Genomic DNA, 20,452 nt, shown 5'->3' on the forward strand with positions numbered 1-20,452 from the left:
GTTAATTTTTTTTATCAACATTTATTAAAATGTAAATGGTGCTGAAACTTACTTATTTTCATCTGCAGTCCTTTGCCAGAAAGAAAATCTCACAGATTCTCACATTTTCATCATCACGTCTTACACGTTTAAAGTCACATAAATGTGTTTTATGCAAGTATTGTGACACTAAAATAATATATTACAAATAAGGGTAAAAATCGAAGTTTAGTTAGCCCCCATTTTTTTTCTTTTAAATATGGGCATTTCATTTGGCAAACTGATTTCACTTTTTGATTCTGATTTGACTTTCGCAGTTCGTGCTTTGATCATCTGTGATGTTTTGTAAGTGCTACAGTATATTAATACTGTTTAAATTGATTCTAAAATGTAATATAATACACACTACTGCCAAAGTAGTAATAGGTGAATGTATTTAATGGGGCAATTTAAAGACTGACTTTGTGCATGTGTGTGTATTTGTCATTGCTTCTGTCTCAGCTCCTGAGGGATTTATGAACAATGTCAAGTTCCCTCTGAAGACCTGAGTCTCTTCACTGCCTCTTAAAGCTTAATGCTCCCTGACTGAGTGGCACAGCGAGAGCCACACTCTCTCTCTCTCTCTCTATGTGCCACAGATAATGCTAAGAACAACCTCTCAATTCCAGCTCCCCTCCTCGCCTAATGTGCCCTCCTTCCTCTACCGCATGCACACGGCCATTTCCATTCAATGAGACAGCAGTGCAAACGTGGGCGATTGTAATGGAAAACACTAACATTGTCCCTAATGGTTTCCCATCCCAGGAGAGTTTTAAAACATATGTAAATTTATGTAAACCCAACAGAAACACATATTTACAATAGCACGGGGTAATCACAATATGACGACATGGTGCGCTGGCCTTGTAGATGGAGACGCCATGTGTCATTAGTCTCCTTTATCTCTTTTCTGTTTCCTGTTGAGGCATCAGTGCAACAATCACTCACAATAGGAATGAAAATGATCTGCGCTCATCTCTGGCACAGTGATGGAGCGGGAGAGGTGGAAGATGAAGATATGGAAGGTAAAGAAAGCGATTTTGTGCCCTGGATGCCTTGAAGTTGCAACACACTTTATAAAGTCAGTTCGGTAAATATTCAACGACGAAAACGAGTCAACTGTACAGGTTTTAAAAGCTGTAAATATCAACTCAAAAATGGTACATCACAAAAGGCGTCCTGATGAGGCACGATCACGACTTGGTGACTTGTACCAACCTCTGAGAAATGATTTACTTTATTTCATTCTTGGTCTGCATGTGAAAAGCAAACCGCCGATAACGGACTGGCTACAGAGTCTAAATGAACCCCAGTATTGTGTCATATCACAGAAAGCTGCTCTTGTAAAGAGACAATCATGATTTAGGAGACAACATTACTTTCTGTATTCATGTAAATCCTCATTTTTAACATTATTTTCCGCGCGTGCTTGCGGTGCCTCTTTGCCTAACAATGATGTGAATTGAATTTCTTCTAAAGCATGTAGTTTCTGTTCACGCTATATTGCATGACATATTATACAAAGTCAGCGGTGGAAAAACAAAACAAGGACGTGGCATATTTCACACCTTCCAATGTCCAAACAGGATGCTGAATTTCATTTTAAAAAACAACAACATAATGATCATCTTATCACGGCAATGTCAGTTAGACTCTTGATTATAAAACAGCACATTTATCAAAATGTTAAGTTTATGTTATATGTACAATACAAATGAAACAATATGTTAATTGATGTTTTTTAATGAAAGAATCAAACAAAGAAGGAGTGAACCTTCCCAATCAGTTCAGAGGAATATTACATTTAACAGTTTCAAAGATAAAATGTATTAAATCTGTGTTATGGCTGCAAAAAAACAACAATTTAAAGAATACTCAACTACCGGTACGTTTTCTAGTGCCATCTTAGTTTGTGTTAACTGTAGCTCACATTTTATTTTGTTTTAATGCCGTTAACAGGTATTATGCTAGTTGTTAGTGTGTTCACATTCACTGAGTGTATTCAAAGCTTATTCATCTTTAAGCCCCTGGAGTTAGCAGCCCCACCTGTGGCCTCCAGGCTTTTACTTTCTGCTCTGCTTGACCAGTTGTTCCACCTCCTTCATGAAGCGCAGGCAGAGCTCATCCTGCCACGGCAGGGCGACGCACTGCACCGCCACGGGCAGACCCTCGCCTCCAGTGACAGCCTGAAACACAAACACAACAGCCAGTCAGTCAACAGTCAGCAAACCACAAGCACCACAGTCTTCTGCCTCCATCTGCTGACCAGCTGTGGAACTACTGTTATAAGAGAGACTGAAGTTCAGGGGCGGGGCCAGAAGGGTGGCATGAGGCCCTTTACTCATTATCCGTCCATGGCTGTAGGATGCTAGGAGTTACAAACAGCAGCAATCTACTGATACAATTTCAAATTAGAATATCTAAAGTTTTGTATCGCCATTAATTCACAACACTGAAAAAGAGTTTACAATTGCCAAGAAGAAAATGTGAGTCTTGAGCTCTACTTTACTTTAAAGACATATAAAGCTGACAAGCTGAAATGTTTATACTTTTCTGCCCCCGTGTTCAACAATGTGGGGTTTGTTTTGGTGAATGTAAATGAATGAGACACCGCCAGTAACACAAATGTGTTATTGAAGGAATAGTGTGTAACATTTAGGGGGATTTATTGGCAGAAATGGAATACCGTAACCCAGAATGGACAAATCAAACACTGGCTCTAGACAGTGCCATAATGATCGTCTGTCTGAAACACAGAACAGCTTCCAGAAAACAAAACTAAAAGTTTAAATGATAGTATTTTTTAGGGCTGTATCACACTGACTACCGTATTACATCATTTGGTATCAGGGATCTCTCACTGACACGTGTTTCTTACCTGTTTGAACAGCTCGTCCCAGTGGTCCTGATAAAAGCCCTTATAGTGCCTGAGTTCCTCCTCATCCTCTGCCGTCACCGTGGAAACAGGAACAACGCCGGCGGGAAAGGTGAGGAGATTGTAAAGCATCGAGTAAGGGAGAACACCTTAAGGACAGAGAATAGCAACAGGTTATTCAGCGTCTCACACTGGGTACTGATCTGTACACTAATCGTGAGTATGATGCAGGCAGACTGCTCCCTAGCTCTTTGGTAATTACAGCCATCCACGATTTGCAGAAACTATCAGCCAAGACAAAACATCTCTAACCAATACTAATAAAATATAGGAAACGGATGGATAGATGAATGACACTATTATATCTCAGACTTCTCTCAAATCATTCACGTATCAGTTATCACAAACTGTTCAGGTAACCGTACAGGAAAGCTTGCAGCAGTATAAGAAGTTGAAGGCTGGTCCGATCATCGGGCACAGCAGCACGTCTATGTTGAGTCTTCTCCACTCTGCTATCGTTTCCTGAATGTAGTCCTTATGAAAAACACAAGAGAATTCAATGTCCCCAACGTATGCACTCGTTGATGCGTAAGCATCGTGAGCTGACAACTAACAGTACCTCGACAGCAGCGTGCTGCTTCCACAGCTCCGGAACAGATCTAAGAAAAAACATACAGAAAGAATCAGTATGTTTGTAAATTGCATGCAACGTGTGAGCAACAAAACCTGAATTACTTTCTCACCCAACTCCACAGATTGACTTGAAGGTGGCAGAGCCACGAGGAAACTGCCAAAGACAAGACATAAGTCACATGTGTAATATAAACAATAAGTGTTAAATCACACAGCAACTGTTTTATCAAATAACTGCCAAGGAAATATTCAAATCAATATCGTACTCGCTGAGGAAGGATTATATTTTCTTTCGTCTGTATTTTTGCATGTCTGTCACAGAAGGAGGGAACTCACCACGGGCTTGAGGAGGAATGAGAGAGTTTTCTTCAACCACGTAGGAAGATAGTACGGTATAACCTGTGGTCCGAGACAGGGGTCCAAAGGGCCCCCCTCCCTAAAATAGAAACAACAAGGGATCATTGGCACACAGCAGAACAATCTGTTCAAAGTGAGTATAATATGGTCAAAACATTTCACTCAAAGTACGTGGTGCCGGAGATGAAATATTAGACATTTTGTACACATTTAATAAACTAAGTGTTCCCGCGGCTTCACGAGGCCTCTCGCAAGTATTACATGACCGCCTTGTCACAAGTATTTGAGATGACTGCGATCATTTTCACGACCGTTAGATCCCACGATCAAGGGAATTTTAAAGCGCATGAAACTAACTTAAATGCCATATTTCCATTACATTTTCAACTGTTTGAGGTTTGACTGGTGCTCTTTTAATTAGTTCATCTTGTTGCACCAATTATGTATCTTGATGCGCTCATATCAGATAACAATTCTCACCACTTGTAATGCGTGTGCAAAGTTTCCTATGTTTTGCATTATAGTTCTTAAAAACACTTCAATTACGCACAATTATCAAATTATTTAGGTAATTAACAAGGACTACACGGATTAAATAACTGGCATCTTAAAGGGAACTTCAACTCACAGTTTTTGAAGAAGGCTGGTGGCTCCGTCTGCTAGGATACCCTTTATAAGAAGTTCATGTACAGCGTAATCGAGCTTCAGAGGGCTGTAGGGCACCAACTACAGGCCCAAAAAACAGAGGGAAAAAAGTAACTGTATTAAAAACAAAAGCTCACATATTGTATGTGGCCGTAGATCACATAGTGCGTGTCTTACAGTGTGCCCTGCTTGCTCTAACAGAGCTTTGACCTCTCTGATGCCTCGGGCCATGCTTGGAGACGTTGGTGTGTAGCCGTCGTTTTCTAGGTAACCGATCCTGAGAGGTTTGGAGCTCTGGTATATCTGAGGACGAGACATTTTCATTCGGTCAGATCAGTAGGGGGACATCTGAGTGGAAACACACATAAGTCACATAGGTCACAAAGCCCGGTGTCTCCTACGTGAGCGCAGTCCACCGAAAACATATTTCCCACAATTTAAGCTTCTGCATTTTCCAAATGCACTAGTATTATTCAAACGTATTATTCGGTACGTAAGCCTCTTACCGAACGGTTTAATACGAATACATTTATCGTTGCACCCCTAGAAACACATAACCGCAGCTTGTGCGTCATAATGAGATTATTAGGTGGTGTTTCAGCTGCAGGACAGCAGTGAAGGCCCAGGTATAAAATGCACGGCCCGCCACTGCTTTTATTCCACCTCCCGACCCCTCAGATCTGATAACCAATCACTGCTCTGCTCTCCAGTCCATGCACGCAGCCAAAACCAAAGGTGATCAAGCATTTCCAGTTGTTGGCTCTAAATTGTGGAATAGTTTTCCACTAATAATAATCTGTATTTGATATGTTCCCCCTTCATTAATACCTTTAAAACACATATTTTCTTTAGCTTATTAATTATGATCATGAAGACATGCATGATAACACTTGTTTGTGCAATACTGTTGTGCTATGATTTGATCAAGATATGCTTGTACCAATTTACTTAGATTCTCCTATTTATGTCTATGTCTTTATTTGATCATTCCTGTTTTTATATTTGATCTTTTGAGAAATACACTCATTTGCTTTCTTGCCACGAGTGAGATGAGAAGATTGATATTTCTCTTAATTGTGTGCAAATGGTGAATATGTATCTGAAGCCAGGAGCTAGTTAGCATAGAGATTAAAAAGTAGCTTGCTTGGCTTTGTCAATTGGTAACAAAGTCCGCCGACCACAACCTCTAAAGCTCAATAATAATCAATTATATTAAATCGGTCTCAAAAAAACGTGTAAAAACAACAATTTGCCATTTTACAGACGGTTATGTGCCAGACTTTTTCTTGGCTCAGAAACAGCTACAGGACACAGCCTGGTGCATTATCCCTCTGAAAACATTTAGGTTTTATTTGTAGTGGACAGACCTGCATATTGAAAGGAACGGGTGGAACAGTGGGGTCCAAAGAAAACATGTGGTCACAGAGCAGCGCCTGCATACCCAGAGCCAGACTGTCCACGTCCCTCGCCATGGGTCCGGGAGACGACGACACTAATTTCATGGGAAACAAATGAGTTAACCAAGTTTTTCAGACATCACATGAAGTAAGTAGGCAACGATGATACACCTGTAACTTACCCGATTTCTGCCCTCGATAAATGGGACTCAAACCCACTGAACTGACAAGACACAAAAAAATACATCATCTAAAACAAAGCAATTATTAAAATGTAGCACAAAATGTTGTGACTGTGCAGTGATTACCCAAATTACTGACTGAAGCGGAGACGCTCACCTTAGCCGACCCGCTGTTGGCTTTAAGCCACAGATCCCACAAAATGAAGCAGGAATGCGGATGCTTCCCCCCACATCACTGCCGAAACCAAGCACGGAGCCTCCTCCCCCGATGAGGGCCCCCTCCCCACCGGAGGAGCCTCCGGAGGTCTTCTGGAGGTTGTGGGGGTTCACGGTCTGCCCATAGATGGGGTTACCGCAGTCGTAACTAAGAAATAAAAATGTATAAAAAAACAACAGATAAGCAACGACTATCACGACATGCAAAAACTAATTTAATTGCGCACTCTATTACGTCACAGCTTATCTTGGCGATAGCTTGTTTGATTATTTACTTTAATAGGGCTTGGGGCAAGTTGGTTTTCACAAAGGGAATAGCTCCTTGTCTCTTCAGAACTTCCACTATCACGCTGTCCTTCTGGGCCGGCTGGTCCAGATTAACGATGACGCCGCAAGTAGAGTCATGATTCTGGTGTTAAATAAACACAGGTAAAGTAAATACATAAACCAGTCCGTCTGTCCCAAACCAGAACGACATGTCCAGAACTGCTGCCAAATTTTCTTTAATTATTTTTTTCACCGATATTTACCAATACATGACATTTAGACAGAAAATGTCTAACGTTTTATCCTGTCTGCCATAGCAAATCTTGATCCCATTGCTCATTAACACACCATACATTTAATTTATCTTGCTGGTGCTCGGGGATGACGGCCCTCGATTAAGCGCCTCGATTAATACTTTCTATCAAGACTTGATTATCACATCATCTGTTATAACACACAATTTTCTTTTCCTTATTCACTTGTCTCTCCTGATTGAAATGTATTTATGTTGTTGTATGTAAATGTATCTGTGTTCTGGAGGCGCACATAATGCTATCATGTAAACAAATTTACCCTTCAGGGTCAATAAAAATGTTTCTATCTAAAAGTGCAGGCATGAAAACAACTACTAAATACCTTGTATGCGTAGTTTTCTTTGATGCTAACTGGAACTCCATACAAGAGGCTTTCCTTCTTGGGAGCAACAGTTTTCAGCTGATCAAAGCTCTCCAGCAAGATCCCCGTGCAGCAGTTCAGATCTTTGTTTACATCCAGAGTCTGTGGGAAAAGAAACAAAAAAACAGCAGAGACGGGTTCGTATGTGCAAGCAAGTAGATCAATATTTACTTGGTAGCTATGAGACGTAAGTCCCTTTGTAGGGTTAATGATTCATTCACTTCTGTGATGAGAACCTTAAATTATAACACTGCTCTATATATCTTTATCAGTGGTGGGCCGTCAGGGCCTGCAAGGCCTTCTCTGCTGGTCTAGACAGAATCACAAAGTTATAGCTATTTTATCATTTTTCATAAATACACTACATGTATTATAATTTTTTCCCCATTAGCTTATTTTCTCATTGCACAGCTACTGTCTTCCTCTGTTGCTCTGCTTCCAGTGCAGCTTGTTTTAAGTAGAGCTTTTATCCAATCAGATTTCACCTCTGTGTCTCTAGGTAAGAAGAGAGGCCCGAGGCCTGCAGACTCACAAGTGCATCCATGTGCAGTTTAAGTAAATGGTGACAATTGTTGATTGTCATAGTGTTCAACCAATCAGATCTTTAGTTTGACATGTTGGGCGTATTCTTTGACGTGTCAGCACCTGCTAGCTGGCCTACAAGTACGTGATTGGTCAGTGGGCTAGCGTGACAATCCCAATATCTACTGCCGCTGTCGAGCGGACATTTTCAGCGCACAAACGCATTAAAACGTATTCAAGAAATACAACTAGGGAGGCTCGACTGTCTTCACTGGCGTCCATGAATCGAGAAGGACTTCTTACTGGGACTAAAACGCACGGATGTACTGAACAACCGTGGGATTAAACTCTTTGTCAACAAAGAAAGGAGCATGGACTTTGTCTATTAGTGAACAACAGCTTTGGTAAGTGAACTGCTTTTGTTTTTACATCTGCAGTAGCTTTAATATGCTTGTTTATATAATATTATTTGTACAACTTGTTTTTATGAAGATGGATTTTTGTTTGGTTTTATAGGAACTATTGTTACGTCCAATGTTGCGCTGGGGACATATTTAGCCGGTGCCAGTGTTGTCAACTTTCTCGCTAAATCTGGCGACTTCCCAAACCCTCTTGGCGACTTTTTTTGTCAAAAGCTACTAGTGACAAATCTAGCGACTTGTTCTGGTGTTGTTGGAGACTTTTCTGGTGTTTTGACTCCGACGTGAAAGCGCGTACCGTTCTGCACTGTCGTCAACGAGCAGCGGGTGCTGCCGTGAGCCGCCCCAAAGCACTCGCAGGCGGGTACTCTCACAGCAGCCTCGCGCTGCAGTCAGAGAGGAGAGGAGACGCACTCTCTGCGCATTCATGCATCTGCACTCTGCAGTTAGTGTATTTATAGGTATTGAGCTTCATTTTTACACAAAACATATAATAACAGTAGCTGTGTTTCAGCTGCAGGACAGCAGTTGAAGGCCCAGGTATAAAATGCACAGCCCGCCACTGATCTTTATATACATGATTGTTCTGCGATGGTATGTGAATAATGATTGGTGTTATTTGGGTTTGAACCTTTTCCATGTAGGAGTAAAACACGTCCTCGGGGCTCAGCAAGCCTTCCTGCAGGTTATTTGTCAACTCAGACAGAGACATCGCCAAGATGAGAGCAGCGTCGGTCCCTGGATGCTGGAGGACACACACACACACAGTTACACACACACAGTTACACACACACAATAACAAATGTGTGGGAAATGAATTCACACACGCAATAATTCCTTTTCAAAAGTAGCTGAAAGTTCTGCACAGATGAAAAACACAGGGAAGCAACAACTACTATTTTGATAAAATAGAAAGAGTGACAGTAGTCAAATCTCAAAACGGTATAAAATCCAACAAGAATAGCAAAGCATCATCTAATAAAAGCAAAATATTATTATTGGTGAGCGCCACCTGCTGTGTCAAATAAATAAAAAATGTCTGCGATGAGAAGATAGACAATAATAACATTCCCCAAAGCTCGCAAGCGTGTTGACAACAGATGAAGTCATTTGTCATCCACGTCAAACACTGATGAACGTATAGGTCTGAATTAAAAGGACGTTCTTAAAAAGTGTGTTGTAACTTTCCATCCAAACAATTGTCCCAACTCTCACCGACTTCTTGTACTGCAGCACCGCCTGCTCGGCCCGCTGCAGGCTGTCGGCTCTCCGGTTTCTGGCTCTCTGGATCTTGTCCTTCACCTCTTGGTGTCTGCAGACCTTCTGCACCAGCAGCACCAGAGCTCCAGCCCCGCACGCGGCACCCGTCAGCAGTGCCGCTGTCCAGTTGTCAAGCTTCATTTCCCGCAGAACCTGTTTCACGTTCTCCATGATTTGCCCTGCACGTGTGTCTTCGACAATGATCAGTCGGCTAACTGAAGCTAAAACAAACAGGCTGGAGCTTTTAAATCATTTACTGACTGGACTTAACAGAGCGATAAAGTCAACAAATGGGTGCGGTTTACTAGTTACACAGCGGAGGTCACGTCGACGCGATCATCAGTCTCCTCAAATTACCGACCGGGAGGAACCCGGATTGAAGGTTGTTTAGAATCGTTCGAGATGTTGTCAGTTGCAAGGTAGAGGGCGCCAGTGCTGCTTCAAGTGAGCCATTTTATCTAAACAATACAATAAAGAAATAATAAAGAAAATAATTCTAAAATGCTCAAAATTCCTCAGCTGGCAGACCAGTGTATGCAGGAGGATTCAAATCCCTTTAAAAAAAAAAGGCAGGGATGAGTAGGTTTACAGGCCACACTTTATTCAGTCACTCATTTCACATTTTATTTGACAATAAAGTTTAAGCCGCTTCTGGAGTTCATGTTGAGGTCAGGCTACAAAGTCTAACCAGACAAGACAACTGGCCCTGTTTCACCAACAGACAGCAACACTTGCATCGATTGTATGTAATCACAATATGACGACATGGTGCGCTGGCCTTGTAGATGGAGACGCCATGTGTTATTAGTCTCCAGCATGTAGTTTCATGTTCACGCTATATTGCATGAAATATTAAACAAAGTCAGCGGTGGAAAAACAAAACAAGGGCGTGGCATATTTCACACCTTCCAATGTCCAAACAGGATGCTGAATTTCATTTATCAAAATGTTAAGTTTATGTTATATGTACAATACAAATGAAACAATATGTTAATTGATGTTTTTTAATGAAAGAATCATACAAAGAAGGAGTGAACCTTCCCAATCAGTTCAGAGGAATATTACATTTAACAGTTTCAAAGATAAAATGTATTAAATCTGTGTTATGGCTACAAAAAAACAACAATTTTAAGAATACTCAACTACCGGTACGTTTTCTAGTGCCATCTTAGTTTGTGTTAACTGTAACTCACATTTTATTTTGTTTTAATGCCGTTAACAGGTATTATGCTAGTTGTTAGTGTGTTCACATTCACTGAGTGTATTCAAAGCTTATTCATCTTTAAGCCCCTGGAGTTAGCAGCCCCACCTGTGGCCTCCAGGCTTTTACTTTCTGCTCTGCTTGACCAGTTGTTCCACCTCCTTCATGAAGCGCAGGCAGAGCTCATCCTGCCACGGCAGGGCGACGCACTGCACCGCCACGGGCAGACCCTCGCCTCCAGTGACAGCCTTAAACACAAACACAACAGCCAGTCAGTCAACAGTCAGCAAACCACAAGCACCACAGTCTTCTGCCTCCATCTGCTGACCAGCTGTGGAACTACTGTTATAAGAGAGACTGAAGTTCAGGGGCGGGGCCAGAAGGGTGGCATGAGGCCCTTTACTCATTATCCGTCCATGGCTGTAGGATTGAAGGAATAGTGTGTAACATTTAGGGGGATTTATTGGCAGAAATTGAATACCGTAACCCAGAATGGACAAATCAAACACTGGCTCTAGACAGTGCCATTTGATGTGGGGGGGGGGGTTCAAGTTGGAGGGGAACTGACAAAATCAGGTCAAAATGATCATCTGTCTGAAACACATATCAGCTTCCAGAAAACAGAAAGTTTCCCAATGATAGTATTTTTTAGGGCTGTATCACACTGACTACCGTATTACATCATTTGGTATCAGGGATCTCTCACTGACACGCGTTTCTTACCTGTTTGAACAGCTCGTCCCAGTGGTCCTGATAAAAGCCCTTATAGTGCCTGAGTTCCTCCTCATCCTCTGCCGTCACCGTGGAAACAGGAACAACGCCGGCGGGAAAGGTGAGGAGATTGTAAAGCATCGTGTAAGAGAGAACACCTGGAAGGACAGAGAATAACAACAGGTTATTCAGCGTCTCACACTGGGTACTGATCTGTACACTAATCGTGAGTATGATGCAGGCAGACTGCTCCCTAGCTCTTTGGTAATTACAGCCATCCACGATTTGCAGAAACTATCAGCCAAGACAAAACATCTCTAACCAATACTAATAAAATATAGGAAACGGATGGATAGATGAATGACACTATTATATCTCAGACTTCTCTCAAACCTCAAACCACACATAACTGTTCAGGTAACCGTACCGCCAAGCTTGCAGCAGTATAAGAAGTTGAAGGCTGGTCCGATCATCGGGCACAGCAGCACGTCTATGTTGAGTCTTCTCCACTCTGCTATCGTTTCCTGAATGTAGTCCTTATGAAAAACACAAGAGAATTCAATGTCCCCAACGTATGCACTCGTTCATGCATAAGCATCGTGAGCTGACAACTAACAGTACCTCGACAGCAGCGTGCTGCTTCCACAGCTCCGGAACAGATCTAAAAATAAACAAGGCACAGAAAGAATCAGTATGTTTGTGCATTGCATGCAACGTGTGAGCAACAAAACCTAAATTACTTTCTCACCCAACTCCACAGATTGACTTAAAGGCTGCAGCGCCACGAGGAGACTGCCAAAGACAAGACATAAGTCACATGTGTAATATAAACAATAAGTGTTAAATCACACAGCAAGTGTTTTATCAAATAACTGCCAAGGAAATATTCAAATCAATATCGTACTCGCTGAGGAAGGATTATATTTTCTTTCGTCTGTATTTTTGCATGTCTGTCACAGAAGGAGGGAACTCACCACGGGCTTGAGGAGGAATGAGAGAGTTTTCTTCAACCACGTAGGAAGATAGTACGGTATAACCTGTGGTCCGAGACAGGGGTCCAAAGGGCCCCCCTCCCTAAAATAGAAACAATAAGGGATCATTGGCACACAGCAGAACAATCTGTTCAAAGTGAGTATAATATGGTCAAAACATTTCACTCAAAGTACGTGGTGCCGGAGATGAAATATTAAACATTTTGTACACATTTAATAAACTAAGTGTTCCCGCGGCTTCACGAGGCCTCTCGCAATTATTACATGACCGCCTTGTCACAAGTATTTGAGATGACTGCGATCATTTTTCACTTCAATTACACACAATTATCAAATTAATTAGGTAATTAACAAGGACTACACGGATTAAATAACTGGCATCTTAAAGGGAACTTCAACTCACAGTTTTTGAAGAAAGCTGGTGGCTCCGTCTGCTAGGAAAGCCTTCATAAAAAGTTCATTTACAGCGTAATCGAGCTTCAGAGGGCTGTAGGGCACCAACTACAGGCCCAAAAGACAGAGGGAAAATAGTAACTGTATTAAAAACAAAAGCTCACATATTGTATGTGGCCGTAGATCACATAGTATGTGTCTTACAGTGTGCCCTGCTTGCTCTAACAGAGCTTTGACCTCTCTGATGCCTCGGGCCATGCTTGGAGACGGTTGTGTGTAGCCGTCGTTTTCTAGGTAACCGATCCTGAGAGGTTTGGAGCTCTGGTATATCTGGGGACGAGACATTTTCATTCGGTCAGATCAGTAGGGGGACATCTGAGTGGAAACACACATAAGTAGTTTCATTTTTGGTACATAACTAGTAAATATTGTGCAAAGGAAGCTTTTTTGTTTATCTTATTGCCTTAACTTAGTTCACCTTAACTAGGTTAATTAAGGCACGGTAACAGAATGGGTGAACTGCTACTGACAATGAACTATAGGTTAACTTTGTGAGCTTCAACGTGCCTGAGGTTTATCTGCTCATGGTCCTTTTAAATCCAACTTGTTAGGGTCAGCGTGTCCACAAATTCAGTACTTTGTTTGCTGTCAGAGGGCCAGATACAGGTTTTATTTTATTTTTTTAAAATCATGATGAAAATCAATACAAACATGGATAATAATGTGCCTTTATGTTGCCCCGGCACATTGTATAGGTGAATCCTACTCATTATAGCGCACGGAGTGAACTTTTGCAAACAGGCTGCAAAAAAGTGGTGAACCATTTCCCTTTCCTCACTCTTTGTAAGACGAGACAACATTATGAAGCACACAAACATCTCTGGCAGCTAGTAAACAGAAAACTGGTATAATAAGCTCACAGCTGTCAAAAAGGAAATGCATCTATGATCTCAAAGTCGTCACTGTACATCCATAAAGTGATCTGTGTTAGGCCTAGCTTAGCACAAGAGCAGCCTCCAATTTTCTGGGGAGATTTTCCTCAAGTCCTTTGAACCTCTCTGCAGTGACTTGTTCCCATTCAGCCACATGAACATTAGCGATTAGGTTTGTGATAAGGTTCCCCATCGTGTTTGCTGGGGTTGAGGTCAGGGCTGGGGCTGAACGATTTCGAAAAACAAATATCTAGTTGCGATTACTTTGACTGATATAGCAATTTTACCCTTTTCGAGGGAATGATCATTTTTACGTCATTATTCACACTTTCATTTAAAATAATATTCAAATGATTATGGTGGAAAACAAATATGTTCTCTTCAGCCTGTACAATCTGTGTAGACCAGGATATCTCTGCAGCATGACAATATTTCATTTTAAATGATATTTTGACACATTTTGCCTTTAACAACTATTTTCCAATTTGAAATTTGCAGTAGGCAACATTGTGATTTCGATATCATTTGAATTCATTGTGCAGCCCTGGTCAGGGCTCTGTGCAGCCCAGGTGAGTTCTTTCACAGCAAACTTGAGAAAACATCTCAATATGCACACAGGGGCATTGTGATGTTGAGATGGCCTTGGGATGTTGGACACAGCCCAATCTCACCTGCAGCCTGTTCAGAATGCAGTAGCAGGACTCCTCACCGGTACCAGGCAGAGAGAACATATCTTCCCTGCTCTGTCCTCTCTGCAGTGGCTATCAGTGAAGTGAACTGAATCGATTTTAGGATTCTTTTATTTATTTTTGAAAAACTGCATGGACTGGCACCAGGCTCATCTCTGATATGCTCAACCTTTTATTCCACCTCCCGACCCCTCAGATCTGATAACCAATCACTGCTCTGCTCTCCAGTCCACGCAGCCAAAACCAAAGGTGATCAAGCATTTCCAGTTGTTGGCTCTAAATTGTGGAATAGTTTTCCACTAATAATGATCTGTATTTGGTATGTTCCCCCTTCATTAATAGCTTTAAAACACATTTTTTCTTTACCTTATTAATTATGATCCTGTTTGTGCAATACTGTTGTGATTTGATCAAGATATGCTTGTACCAATTTACTTAGATTCTCCTATTTATGTCTTTGTCTTTATTTGATCATTCCTGTTTTTATATTTGATCTTTTGAGAAATACACTCATTTGCTTTCTTGCCACGAGTGAGATGAGAAGATTGATATTTCTCTTAAGTGTGTGCAAATGGTGAATATGTAGCTGAAGCCAGGAGCTAGTTAGCGTAGAGATTAAAAAGTAGCTTGCTTGGCTTTGTCAATTTGTAACAAAGTCCTACCAACGTGTAAAAACAACAATTTGCCATTTTACAGACGGTTATGTGCCAGACTTTTTCTTGGCTCAGAAACAGCTACAGGACACAGCCTGGTGCATTATCCCTCTGAAAACATTTAGGTTTTATTTGTAGTGGACAGACCTGCATATTGAAAGGAACGGGTGGAACAGTGGGGTCCAAAGAAAACATGTGGTCACAGAGCAGCGCCTGCATACCCAGAGCCAGACTGTCCACGTCCCTCGCCATGGGTCCGGGAGACGACGACACTAATTTCATGGGAAACAAATGAGTTAACCAAGTTTTTCAGACATCACATGAAGTAAGTAGGCAACGATGATACACCTGTAACTTACCCGATTTCTGCCCTCGATAAATGGGACTCAAACCCACTGTACTGACAAGACACAAAAAAATACATCATCTAAAACAAAGCAATTAAAATGTTGTGACTGTGCAGTGATTACCCAAATTACTGACTGAAGCGGAGACGCTCACCTTAACCGACCCGCTGTTGGCTTTAAGCCACAGATCCCACAAAATGAAGCAGGAATGCGGACACTACCCCCCGCATCACTGCCGAAACCAAGCACGGAGCCTCCTCCCCCGATGAGGGCCCCCTCCCCACCGGAGGAGCCTCCGGAGGTCTTCTGGAGGTTGTGGGGGTTCACGGTCTGCCCATACATGGGGTTACCGCAGTCGTAACTAAGAAATACAAATTAATAAAAAAACAACAGATAAGCAACGACTATCACGACATGCAAAAACTAATTTAATTGCGCACTCTATTACGTCACAGCTCATCTTGGCAATAGCTTGTTTGATTATTTACTTTAATAGGGCTTGGGGCAAGTTGGTTTTCACAAAGGGAATAGCTCCTTGTCTCTTCAGAACTTCCACTATCACGCTGTCCTTCTGGGCCGGCTGGTCCAGATTAACGATGACGCCGCAAGTAGAGTCATGATTCTGGTGTTAAATAAACACAGGTAATAAATAAACACAAAATATATGAAACAAACTACAATATAATAAATGATAGGATACAGAAAGATATAACAAAATGGTCAACACTAGTATTAGATTTTAGTTCAAGAATTGAGGTGGTGAAAATGAACGTACTGCCAAGGTTGCTGTACCTCTTCTTATCACTACCAGTCAGAATCCCAGAATCTCAATTTACAGCATGGGACAAACAGATATCCCAGTTTATCTGGGCAGGAGCAAGGCCAAAGGTAAAATTGAAGACACTCCAAATTGACAAGGAAAATGGAGGTCTAGCAGAGAATACTCCTACGCAGCTCAATTGAGAGATATTGTTTATTGGTGCTCCACCGGAGTATCAAGCTGGATGGAAACATATTGAGCTAAATCTGGGTCAATATCAACCTCAGGCCAGACGGAGAAGAATATACTGACCAAAAGGGAGAAAATTCCATTTTAGAAGAATCACTGAAAATTTGGAATGAGATAGTCAAGAAATACAAACTGGAAGGAGACAGTAAACTTCTGATTTGGCCTTCTCAGACCCCCAGGTTTAGACCTGGACAGATAGATAATACATAAAACATAAACAATTGGGTAAAGAGCAGCCATGCTGGAGACAGTGTGGGCAAATGAATGCCAATCACTCACATATTTTCTGGTCATGTATAAAAATACAAACATTCTGGGACAGAGTTATTCAGACTCTGGAGGAGATTCTAGGCTACAAGATTCCCAGAGACCCCCGGATTGATACCTGCCGACATAATTCAAAAGAAGGACATCTACCTCTTTAAAATCATGATACTCGCAAGTAAAAAGGCCATCACAAGGAGCTGGTTGAAAAGTGACCCTCCAAGTCCAGGACAGTGGCTGGACATTGTGGAGGAAATATACTCTATGGAAAAATTGACTCTTAATCTAAGGATCGAAGCAGAGATCCATGATCCATGATCCAGGGATCCATGACCAGCTGAGTGTTCTCAGCTGGTCTGAAAAGAATGGATCAAAGGTTGTAAAGAGTGAATGGTGACCCCCTTTTACTTTACTTTTATGTCTATTTTTGTCATTAAGGATGTTTTGTCGTGATTTTTGTTCAGTGAAACAGCAACTGAAAAAAATAAAAAATAAAAAGTAAAAAATAAAACAAAATAAACACAGGTAAAGTAAATACATAAACCAGTCTGTCTGTCCCAAACCAGAACAACATGTCCAGAACTGCTGCCAAATTTCAGCAATGTTTACCGATACGTGACATTTAGACAGAAAATGGCTAACGTTTTAACAATTCCGAATCCCATTGCTCATTAACACACCATGTACTCTGGACAAATGAAGGTCAACCATGAGTTCAGTCAGAAAGAATATATTTTTGTATGCTTAGGCCTGTAGTTTATTTTTCACATATCCTGCCATTTATGCCTCTCTCACGAATCCTCACTCATAATTTCCTTGCTGTCGCTGTTTGGGGCTATCAGCCACGTTATCAGCTTGCTGCCGACTCTTTTTAAATATGCCTTAGTGTAGTACATTTCATTTATCTTGCTGGTGCTCGGGGATGACGCCCCTCGATTAAGCGCCAAATACTTTCTATCAAGACTTGATTATCACATCATCTGTTATAACACACAATTTTCTTTTCCTTATTCACTTGTCTTTCCTGATTGAAATGTATTTATGTTATTGTATGTAAATGTATCTGTGTTCTGGAGGCGCACATGTAAACAAATTTACCCTTCAGGGTCAATAGAAATGTTTCTATCCATCTATCTAAAAGTGCAGGCATGAAAACAACTACTAAATACCTTGTATGCGTAGTTTTCTTTGATGCTAACTGGAACTCCATACAAGAGGCTTTCCTTCTTGGGAGCAACAGTTTTCAGCTGATCAAAGCTCTCCAGCAAGATCCCTGTGCAGCAGTTCAGATCTTTGTTTACATCCAGAGTCTGTGGGAAAAGAAACAAAAAAACAGCAGAGACGGGTTCGTATGTGCAAGCAAGTAGATCAATATTTACTTGGTAACTATGAGACGTAAGTCCCTTTGTAGGATTAATGATTCATTAATTTCTGTGATGAGAACCTTAAATTATAACACTGCTCTATATATCTTTATATACATGATTGTTCTGCGATGGTATGTGAATAATGATTGTTATTATTTGGGTTTGAACCTTTTCCATGTAGGAGTAAAACACGTCCTCGGGGCTCAGCAAGCCTTCCTGCAGGTTATTTGTCAACTCAGACAGAGACATCGCCAAGATGAAATCAGCGTCGGTCCCTGGATGCTGGAGGACACACACACACACACACACACACGGACACACACAGTAACAAATGTGTGGGAAATGAATTCACACATGCAATAATTATTTTTCAAAATTAGCTGAAAGTTCTGCACAGATGAAAAACACAGGGAAGCAACAAATACTATTTTGATAAAATAGAAAGAGTGACAGTAGTCAAATCTCAAAGCGGTATAAAATCCAAAAGGAAACAAAAGTAAATGTGGACAAAACCGTGGAAATGTGGATTTTTTAAGAATTTTGTTTCTTCGTTCTTTTTTTTCTTCAGTTAAACACTAAATGTAAAAATGTATAAATGTGGCAGGATGAATTGAACAAGTGACGAAACTGATAACTTGTATTACCAATAATGACCAGACCAGCAAGAATAACAACAAGAATAGCAAAGCATCATCTAATAAAAGCAAAATATTATTATTGGTGAGCGCCACCTGCTGTGTCAAATAAATAAAAAATGTCTGCGATGAGAAGATAGACAATAATAACATTCCCCAAAGCTCGCAAGCGTGTTGACAACAGATGAAGTCATTTGTCATCCACGTCAAACACTGATGAACGTATAGGTCTGAATTAAAAGGACGTTCTTAAAAAGTGTGTTATAACTTTCCATCCAAACAATTGTCCCAACTCTCACCGACTTCTTGTACTGCAGCACCGCCTGCTCGGCCCGCTGCAGGCTGTCGGCTCTCCGGTTTCTGGCTCTCTGGATCTTGTCCTTCACCTCTTGGTGTCTGCAGACCTTCTGCACCAGCAGCACCAGAGCTCCAGCCCCGCACGCGGCACCCGTCAGCAGTGCCGCTGTCCAGTTGTCAAGCTTCATTTCCCGCAGAACCTGTTTCACGTTCTCCATGATTTGCCCTGCACGTTCGACAATGATCAGTCGGCTAACTGAAGCTAAAACAAACAGGCTGGAGCTTTTAAATCATCTACTGACTGGACTTAACAGAGCGATAAAGTCAACAAATGGGTGCGGTTTACTAGTTACACAGCGGAGGTCACGTCGACGCGCTCATCAGTCTCCTCAAAAAACTGGGAGGAACCCTGAATTAAGGTTGTTTATAGTTCGAGATGTTGTCAGTTGCAAGGTAGAGGGCGCCAGTGCTGCTTCAAGTGAGCCATTTTATCTAAACAATACAATAAAGAAATAATAAAGAAAATAATTCTAAAATGCTCAAAATTCCTCAGCTGGCAGACCAGTGTATGCAGGAGGATTCAAATCCCTTTAAAAAAAAAGAGGCAGGGATGAGTAGGTTTACAGGCCACACTTTATTCAGTCACTTGTTTCACATTTTATTTGACAGTCGGCCAAAAGTTTAAGCCGCTTCTGGAGTTCATGTTGAGGTCATGGCTACAAAGTCTAACCAGACAAGACAACTGGCCCTGTTTCACCGACAGACAGCAACACTTGGATCGATTGTATTTATTTTTAAAGTTACATTATTGCATCATTTGTTCCCACTTGTAGTGAAGCATCTCCAGATTCCAGTGACACTTTTTCAGGACAAATTCAATGTTGCATCTTTTTTAATACTTTAAAAAGCTTCCCTTCTTGGTTGTCCTTGTGTTATAATCACATCCATGACGTTTTTATTTTTTTTTAAACTGGCTAAAATATATGATGAGGTATTCATAGCAAAAAGTCTCAACTTAAAATAAACTTTCTCTTTGGGAATGTAAGAGCCATATTAGACTTAATAAGATGTGTTAAGTGATTTATATAAAAAAATGTTAAAATGCTCCTTTAGTTGCGTTACTGACTACATCACAGCCAACAGCCCTCTGTTGATTCTTCAGAGGCAGTAACTCTATTTACAAAGGTTTACTCAACAAAAATAAAGTTACAAGAACATTCTGTGTTCTCTGTTCAGTCTGCGGAGCAAGATAGTTTTTTGATCGTGGTGCCAACATTGTTTAGAGTTGAGCACAGAATGTTCTTGTAACTTTATTTTTGTTGAGTAAACCTTTGTAAATAGAGTTACTGCCTCTGAAGAATCATTACGTGTCAAGCTTATTGCCAATACACAGACTGTAACGGTAGTGGTGATGTGGATTATCGGACGGAGGGAATCCGTTTATCGAGGTTCAGCTCGACACATTATTTACCAACTTGTATTGATATATAGAGTCA

The 20,452-nt window shown here is 41.2% G+C and overlaps 2 protein-coding genes across 2 annotated transcripts; both read right to left on the bottom strand.

Annotated features, from left to right (window-relative positions):
• Window positions 1–1,906: 1,906 nt before the first annotated feature.
• LOC142946469 (vitamin D3 hydroxylase-associated protein-like) lies at window positions 1,907–9,769 on the bottom strand. The gene is made up of 15 exons (XM_076087769.1): window positions 9,422–9,769; window positions 8,838–8,951; window positions 7,227–7,367; window positions 6,599–6,732; window positions 6,265–6,471; window positions 6,108–6,148; window positions 5,896–6,020; window positions 4,706–4,831; window positions 4,512–4,609; window positions 3,863–3,962; window positions 3,637–3,680; window positions 3,513–3,552; window positions 3,319–3,427; window positions 2,897–3,042; window positions 1,907–2,204 (listed from the first exon to the last, which is right to left on the bottom strand). The coding sequence occupies exons 1-15, from the start codon at window positions 9,635–9,637 to the stop codon at window positions 2,082–2,084; spliced, it is 1,764 nt and encodes a 587-aa protein (XP_075943884.1). The 5' UTR covers window positions 9,638–9,769; the 3' UTR covers window positions 1,907–2,081.
• LOC142946467 (vitamin D3 hydroxylase-associated protein-like) lies at window positions 9,767–20,376 on the bottom strand. Its single transcript, XM_076087768.1, has 15 exons — window positions 18,959–20,376; window positions 18,193–18,306; window positions 17,827–17,967; window positions 15,873–16,006; window positions 15,539–15,745; window positions 15,397–15,437; window positions 15,185–15,309; window positions 12,968–13,093; window positions 12,774–12,871; window positions 12,353–12,452; window positions 12,127–12,170; window positions 12,000–12,039; window positions 11,806–11,914; window positions 11,391–11,536; window positions 9,767–10,915 (listed from the first exon to the last, which is right to left on the bottom strand). The coding sequence occupies exons 1-15, from the start codon at window positions 19,172–19,174 to the stop codon at window positions 10,793–10,795; spliced, it is 1,764 nt and encodes a 587-aa protein (XP_075943883.1). The 5' UTR covers window positions 19,175–20,376; the 3' UTR covers window positions 9,767–10,792.
• Between the last annotated feature and the right edge of the window lie 76 nt (window positions 20,377–20,452).

Source organism: Anarhichas minor, unplaced genomic scaffold (assembly GCF_050575085.1).
Source record: "Anarhichas minor isolate MPS153535 unplaced genomic scaffold, ASM5057508v1 ptg000010l, whole genome shotgun sequence".
Lineage (NCBI taxonomy): Eukaryota > Metazoa > Chordata > Actinopteri > Perciformes > Anarhichadidae > Anarhichas > Anarhichas minor.